General features: G+C 34.9%; 1 protein-coding gene across 1 annotated transcript; it reads right to left on the reverse strand.

Moving 5' to 3' along the window:
* Window positions 1-241: 241 nt before the first annotated feature.
* On the reverse strand, window positions 242-8,829 carry LOC126379911 (Y+L amino acid transporter 2-like). Its single transcript, XM_050028921.1, has 11 exons — window positions 7,876-8,829; window positions 6,154-7,442; window positions 4,814-4,916; window positions 3,355-3,470; window positions 2,965-3,090; window positions 2,785-2,884; window positions 2,471-2,639; window positions 2,190-2,390; window positions 1,950-2,099; window positions 1,585-1,756; window positions 242-1,332 (listed from the first exon to the last, which is right to left on the reverse strand). The coding sequence occupies exons 2-11, from the start codon at window positions 6,356-6,358 to the stop codon at window positions 1,271-1,273; spliced, it is 1,404 nt and encodes a 467-aa protein (XP_049884878.1). The 5' UTR covers window positions 6,359-7,442; window positions 7,876-8,829; the 3' UTR covers window positions 242-1,270.
* Between the last annotated feature and the right edge of the window lie 136 nt (window positions 8,830-8,965).

The following is an 8,965-nucleotide window of genomic DNA, read 5'->3' on the forward strand; positions in this document are numbered from 1 at the left end:
GCGGACCCTGTGTCGAAGATGCCCCACCCTGCTTTTGGCATGCTCCTGCCTTGTTGTGCCGAGTACAAGTAGACAGGTACGTAGAGCTTCGGAAGTGTTCTAAATTATAATCCCTAGGAACTGAAAATATTATTTTCGAAATAATTATTCGCAGACGCAAAAGATTCGTTATCGGTAAAATATTAGGAATTGCGGACACCCGCCAGTAGCATGTTTTCAAGGGTGGAAATAAAAAAGTTTATATACAATCTGTATATAATTACGAAATGTAGATAAAATACACAAAATCCATACCTATATGGCACTAAAACACTTAGAAGCGGATATATAAATATATACTTAAGTTAATTCAGATCATAAATTACTTAATACTTTGGGATAGTAACAGCATTCTGTGATAATTCTAAGACATCATTTGTGTTAAGTAGGTACCTACTTTTAAACCTAATGTTAGATGAAGTTTGTAATACATAATGTGGCAGATCAAAACATACGCTAAGCACGTTGGCACAAGAGATTCTACTTAAAAATAAGTAACAAAAAATCTTAGAAGTAAGCATAAAATATAATACAAAAACCTTAATCAAGTTTATTCCGTTGCACAAATACTTTGTTTCAACTACCTAGGCCAAAACAATAAATACTTAGTTGTAATAGTCTTAAAGTGAAATCATAATGATTTCATTATTATCAGTTCAAGAGACAAAGCTAGTCACCAGGGGTTAAGGCACCGTTTAATCTCTAATACAGCCTTTGTAATGTGTATTTATTCCAATTGGCTTCATCAACGACTATTTTCATATTATATTTATGTATATATTTGATTTATTATCTCTTAAGGAAATATATGCTAAGTATCAGAAACAAAGAAAACTATGTTGCTATCAAAAACTCAATAATAATATCTAATACTAATTGTGTAATCGCCTAAATAGCATAGAACGGTATCAACAAAAAATATTGTGATTCCATATTTCTTGGATGTTGCGGCAATAGCATTGTGCGTCCAAATACGATATAAAAACTATTAAGTATGTACATAAATATGAATAAACAGATAACGACTTTTGTTACTTGTACATTTGCGTAATAAATATTGTGATTGTAAAACACTGTTACAAAATACACAAAAAAACATGTAAAACACACAATATTGTTAATAAGGATGTTACCTACCTATATACTAAATACTGTTATGAGAGAGCACTGAGGTAAGGAATCCATAAAAATATTTAAGCAGAGGCAATTACACACAATAGTTGGTTTCAGTTCAATCTTCTTTCTCTTCAACCGCTGACAGGAACAGCTTCTGACATGTGTGAGTGAATTTGGCTGAAATGAAACAACTAGTTTTAGAATTTTTCCAGGCAGCGAAAATATTTTCACAACCGATAATGCTGGCCTGCAAAACTAAGAACTACACTTTTTAAATATATATTTTTTAAGCTAGAGATTTAAATTAAAAACGTTTTATAGATAATTTTATCAATTTTCTTTGTAACTATTAAACTTTATTTTACTACTTAAATAGTTTTTCAGGCCTGTATATTGATGAATTCTTAGATTTTTTTAATTTATAGTCACCAGATAGTTCCTTTATGATTTGTGGTTCATTTTTAATAAAAATATAGTAGACTGGCACGCCGGCCAGGGTCATGACGGCTCCGGCCACGACAGCTATAGGCTCGCTGGCTATCGGCACCACCAGCAAGATGGCACACACTGATACGAACACTATCGGCATCCATAATTGAACCTGTAAGCAAATAATGTGCTTATATTATTATTTACGTCGGAATTAGTCGGCATATTTACCTAAACTCGATGGTAGTATATACATAAAGTTGATACTACTTTGTAGTTAGTATTTTGTCAGCTTTATATTTGATGTCATAGTACAAGCTATTATTTATTTATTTGTCTGTCGTAAGAAATACCGGTATGTGTACCTTAATGGGCCTCGGCAGATGCGGCTTCTTGTACCTTAGCCATAGAACTGCACTACAACTAAGCGTCGTAAAGAAAGCCTCGACAACAGTACAATATGTAATCAAAGACCTCAGATTGCTAGGTATCAACATTACCAAAGAAATCAGCATCTGAAAAATAAATATTGGATAGTTTTATAAACAATTTAAATAAATATCTATAATTAAAAATTAATAACTGGTATAACACAGTATACTTACTAGAAATACGAGAGAAGGCATGGGCGACATACATTTCATATTAATATGGGCAAGTAGTTCGGGCATGTGTCCATTGCGTGCGCCCGCGAAGCACATCCGAGATGAGGCCATGATGTGCACTGATAGGCCACCCAAAATAGCAATGGCTACTAAAGTTGGCATGGCCCATTTGAGCCATCCAAGCGCAGCCACCGAAAAGTCCTTAAAATAAATAACTTGTCAATAAAATTATATTTATTGTTTTAAATAATATTTACTTCAATAGCCCATATAATACTTACAACTGCTATAGCTTCTGTCGCTCTTACGCCAATAGGGCCCAACACAGCTAGGTATGATACATTTGCTAACAGATATATGGCAGTTACCAGCGGAAGTGATAAATATATCGCACGCGGTAAATTCACAAAAGGATCCTTTAGTTCTTCAGTCATAAAATTTAAATAGCTCCTGGAGACATCAAACGACAAATTATTTAAATCTTCGCACTGAAGCGAGTCCACCAATCGTAGTGAGATTATAATTACAATTCTAATATGCTATCAGATATTAGAATTGTAATTATAATTGTATTAAAGATGAACCATGTACTTACCACCCAGAATACGAGAATATTCCTGAATAAAATGCGACGGACCAATCAGAAACTGAGGTTTTTGTTCCCGCCCAACCATCTTCGAAAGTCTCTACTCTTCCTGCAAAATAAAAGATTTTATAAAACTATGTCTAAATCAATTATAACAATGGAAAGCTAATGAAAATATTTCGCAATTACCTTTAGCCATCCAAACGATTCCACCAAAAATAATAATGACTAGAGCAGATATTTTCGTAAACATAAAAACGTTTTGTACTCTAGTTGTAAATTTAACGTCATAAGCATTTATAAATGTTAGAAAACCTGAAACCAATTAGTATAATTCATCAATAAAATTATGGAATATATCTTTGATAATGTCAACTGTGTAGTGTATTGCCTAGAAGTTTCCTTGCAGAGCAAAATGTATCTTCCTTTCAAGAAAATGATCCAACACTGCTGCTTATGGAACCTTACTAAGTATGAACCACTTGACATTGCTCGTAAATGAGTTAGGTGTGACCCAATTTTGTTAACTTCTCGTCCGAGTGTCTTACATATTTCAAAAATTTTGCAAGTGACACTTACAAATTGTAGATGCAGCTAGAAGTTTCTGACAGAGAGGATCTATGGGACAATTTGGAAAAATTGGTTCCAAAAGGTTGTTAGCAAATGTTAATGCCATAATAGCATTTGTGCTGGGCCTGAAACCAAATTAAACATTAAAAACAATAACATAATGTCGCAGCCTCGTGTCCCACGACCGGGTATTTACCTGGTCGAGGGAAAGGACTAAATAGTCCTTTCAGACCGCAATGATTGGAGCGGTGCGAATCGCCCAGGTTTCTTTTGAAGTTGGGTCCACAGGACCACAGGGTAAAATAAAATTTAGGAGATATGTTCATTATTTATTTATTTATTTATGGATCACTTACAGCTATTATTCGAACTCACTACCGTACGGATCGACCCATTAAAAAAGTTTCAAAGTTTTAATCAATCAAAACTAGCTTACTGTAAACTATTTTAAGTGACAATTTGACAAACCAGAATGGACCTTACGTCTGTAGTTACTCGTGTGTCTAGACACACGGCCTCTAAAAAAGATGTTTTGTATACGTCTTAATGCATATTATGGTGGAACATTCTACTGGGCAAACGTAGCCGACGCACAACCGCACATCTCACTGCAACTCCCTACTACAACCATGGATGACTTCATCTCCAAGCTCTCGACCTGGATATTCGCGCGTGCTTAGCGGCCAGATTTAGAGCACCTACGAAATTTGGGGCCCCATACCACGCGCGCCCACCCGACTGGAAGCCGTATCCTCGCGAGCTGGCAAGTGTGGAGGAGCTGGACGAGCATACTTTATCGGCAGCCGGTTCAAAGGCAGTCATCACTACTGACGGTTACAATCTTGTTGGAGGACCCACCGGACTGTCCCCGCCGTCTCGTACCCTGGGGTTAGGTTCGCCGGCTCCACCGGAGAAGACCTCAAAGCCAGGCTGGAGTCGCTTGCTGGGCTTCCCCGTATAAGGTCCCACTCAATGGTTAGATTCGCCGCCGATGCACCGAACTGGACATGCGGTCGACACAGGCCAGTCGTTTATCACTGAACAAGACGAATAGGTCCACGGAGGGGTCGATTCTCGCCGTCGTGGTCCGACCCTGAGCCCCGTCCGTTTTTGCGCCCGCCCCAGAGAGGGCAATGCACGAGGTTGCCACTCCATGTCCACTAACTGACCCATATCAGTCTAAGGTACTGAAGAAGTAATTTCGGAGGGAAAACCGAGCCATAATCTGCGAGTACCTGCGACATCCTACGATTTCAGCGATACCTACGGATTATGACTAAGATCAGCTTGTCAATGGAAAGCTTATCCTGTCGTCAGAGTGTTCACTCCAAAATTTCCAACCCCAACACATAACATTTGGGTTAGCATGAGAAATTATACTGTTATGAGAGTTATACTTTGGTGCATTACTATATTTAGTTAGTTTATTTTAATTATAAAATAAAATTTATTCCATAGTTTTACTTACACAAACACCAAATTAGCATCCCATAGGTAGAGAAATGCAGGAAGCGGTCCATAGGCTTCATTGATATAATGATAATCCCCCCCACTTTGTGCTAGTGTTGTACCTAGACAAAAGATTTTTAATTAATTCAATTACTATACATAATGGGGACGGAGGTAGGAAGGTACACCCTTATGCAGGATGGTTCTAGCTTATGGTTTAATAAAATTTCGACCTCCTTTTTTTCTATAACAATTAGACATGAGATGAATATTTGTTAGGTATTCGGCCGAATATTCGGTATAATTTCTTCATGTGAGAATAGAAAGGAAATATATGTTTCAATATAACTGTATATTAAGTTATTAACTGTTACGAAAAATATTTTGTACCACATTAGATGTCATTTTCACCAGTTCAAATTGTAGTCAAACATAATACTATTTTTTAATAAAAATAAATCACTTCCTATGTGTATGCACTGATGGAACTAGTTATTTAGGCTCCTTCCCGGATGGGTTAATAGTGCGAAACTGAATAATCCAGCCAAATAATTAATCCGGTAATAATCAAACTGAATAATATTTGGTATTTGGTGCATTTGTAATAATAATTTATAGGTCCTTATGGCCAAGTTTGTGCCTTAATATTGAAACAATATAATCTTGTGTTTTTAGTACCTACTTACCATACTTTTAATAAGAAGTAAGTAAAAATAATAATCGGGTAGTTGACTGTTTTATTTTTATTTTTTAAGAACTTCTATGTTTAAGATTAATGTAAAATCTGATTTTCAGTAACTCAATGCCGGAGATATTAATAGTTGAAGTCAATGGTGTCGTGGGAACTGCTCTATCCCATTCTAGCAACACATATTTGTGTATAGGAACATTGTCATAGGTACATTCTTATTGTTATTTTGGCTGACTGTAGCTATTACAAAATTTCAATATATGACTATCAATGAATTTTAATTCTGTTTTCATGTTTAGCTATCGAGTTTTGTCTATTTTAGAACTATAATGAATATAGAAAATATATAGTTTTTGATACTTGTCAACTACCCTGTATTTAAAACTTATTGTTGTAGAATTAAGGTATTTTCCTTCCTTCTACGTTTAGTTGATCCAACATTAATTTGTATTCTTTATTATAATTACAATATTATGGAAATTTATGCCTTCAGAAAATAAGTAGGTAGGTAATTCAAAAACAAGTATATTTTTTTTTCAGCATTAAGGTTTCAGCATTGTTAACACATTTATAATAGCTTTTTTAATGATAACTTTGTTTCACAACAGAAGCTTTTGTAAGTATTTAAGTAGTTCCTTATCTTACGTATAAAAACAAATACATCTTACCCAGTTCAGCGTAACACAGCGCCCCCAGGGTAGCTAAGACCCCACACGCAGCCCACACAGTAAGCGAACCCCAAACAGATCCTGTGTTTTCGAGTACTTCCTTTGGTGATATAAAAATTCCACTACCAAATATAATTCCTAATATAATTGCTACTCCTTCGAGCAGCCCCAGCTGCTTACGCATTTTTACTCTTTCTTCAGCCATTTTTATTTATTTAGAGTTCCTGATTCCACAAACCAGGCCCAGAGCAGGGGCTTATCTAACCTAAACAAACTTTATGAGCAATTGACCTTTCACATTTCTAATTATACTGGCCTTGTAAAAATTCCGTCGTTTTACTTCTTCATTAACCTTTAGTCTGTGGCAGCGCTGTCAAAAAATTACCCCCCTGTCTGTGGAAGCCATTCCAAAATTTTTACGAGTTTCGCCAGCATTCAGTTTATGATGTAAATTTCACTTTTTGTGCATGGAACGTTATAATAAAGCGATTGATTACTAAAGCTAGATATATTTCCTTGTTTATGAACAATAACACAAGCCTCGAAATTATTTGTAAATAAAATACGAGCTGCTTGAATACGAAGTTTGATCAAAAATTCACTTGCACCAATATTATGCAGTCAATTATTGTTTGTGCCAAAAGTCATAGTCAAAATCAAAGGATATGACCATAAACTAGAAAAATAGAGCTTTGTAAAGACATATCACACTACATACTTTTATCGCTTTATATTGATCAATTTTATGAAAACAATATGACAAAAAATTTTGGAATGGCAAAAAAATCGGTCAGTAATATCTGCGCTTGTGTGAGTGTATTTCGTCATTCAGTCGTCTGTGTACGATAAGGATCCTGACTCGGTTCTTGAACAGTCGTCTGTGTATGATACGGATCCTGACTCGGTTGTTGAACAGTCGTCTGTGTATGATACGGATCCTGACTCGTTTGTTGAACGGTACTCTGTGTATGATTAGGATCCTGACACATACATAGGATGTTTTATTTTTGTTCAGGTAAGGTGTGAAAATGAAATATGTCTAATAGGTATTTTTTTTATTATTTAGATATCACTTTAGTTAGATTGAGAGATAGATATCTACATGTTAAATCATTTATTCATATACAATCAAAAACAACTGTTCTTATTATGGTTTATATGACCAAAATATTATTCTTATAAGAGCCGTATTATCACTAATAAGGGTGCAGTGATCCTTGTGGCGTCGCCTGGAAAGATAAGAGGTCGTGAAGTTGACGGAGCTGAAGGATTTGTTAAATCCATTTTATCTAAAAAAAAAAACAATAAGTTAGTAAAAGATCATCCTGTAAGTTGTATTTCAGAAATAACGGTTTTGCCATAGTAAATTTGAAACATGTGTACGTACACAGTGTCGGCCATTTTTACTTGCGTGTGTGTGTGTGCACTTTTTAGTAATGGTTTCAATAATTTACGTTTTGGTAAATATTTATGAATTATTCATACAAAGCAATTTGATATTCAGAATCTCCATAAAATTTCCTTCAAAATAATATAAAATATGAGGTATATAAACAAGGCGTAAGTTTAGAATAACTCAAAGAAAAACACGAAAAGTTATTTGAGATCTGTAGGTTACTTTTGAACTAATATAATTCGTAAGTGAATCACTTTGAGAACTTATAATTTATAAAAATTGACACTACAATACATATAAAATAATAAAATTGAACATTTACTTACCTTTTTTAACAATTTTCAGCTTATTTTTCACTTTTAGTATTCACTTTTGGTAGTTGAAGTATCACTGGTCGAGACGGAATTTCAACCGATTTTTCTAGCGGAACTATTGAACATTTCATCCGAATGATGATTGTCTATGATAGATCATTTATTCAATTTTGTTCAAAACACAACATTATACCTTTTGCGATAGAATTAGAGTGGATAATTACGTAAAAATAGGTACCAGTCCTATGGGTCAGGATCCTAATCACACACATACGAGAGGGGTAGTCAGGATCCTTATCACACACAGATCAAAGGTTAATCAATGTCTCGACTAGCGATGGGCGTTATTAACCATAACTGGTTATATATGCAGTTACGAGCTCGAACAGTGATCACTCGTTTTCCACTACAACAAAAACTAGTGATATTCATAACGCCATTTAAACGATCGAAATAGGCATCAGTCTTCAATAACTCTTTTAATCACAACGCCATAAAGTTAAATCGAATTCACTCTTATGTTTAAGGCATAGCGTCGATGTTTGGCTACTTTCACTACTCACGCAAAATCACTGGTTTTACAATATTCGTAATGACAAGATGAAAACGACGTTTTACATTGACCACCTTACACATAGCTTTGACAACGTAAAGGAGTAAAACGAGTAATGTAAAACGCGCCTAAAAAAAAGGATCGCAACAAAATCGATCCTTTCTTTCGTGTATTAAATGAAACACGAGCGTAAGTGTGAATGAAACAAGTATATGTTTTACTGATACACGATACGTGTGCGTGAAGAAGAATTAAGTTATACTGCTACCTAACCAAACGATTTTACGTTACAATTATCACGTTTGCTTCAGAACGTTGTGAAAATAACTAGTTATAAAAATCACTAGTTAAGAAACTAGTTATTGGAAATCACATAACGCTTACGTTACGTTATCTCAAAAACCGATAACGACCCATCGCTAGTCTCGACAAAGTCTTATTACTCTAGCAAATTTTTTTTTTTTTTTTTTTTTTTTTCTTTTTGGCGTCATGCGACTTGCATATTTGCCATTAAATGTAGATTTGACTGTAGAGGATAAAGACTTAGGA

Source organism: Pectinophora gossypiella, chromosome Z (genome assembly GCF_024362695.1).
Source record: "Pectinophora gossypiella chromosome Z, ilPecGoss1.1, whole genome shotgun sequence".
NCBI classification, from domain to species: Eukaryota; Metazoa; Arthropoda; class Insecta; order Lepidoptera; family Gelechiidae; genus Pectinophora; species Pectinophora gossypiella.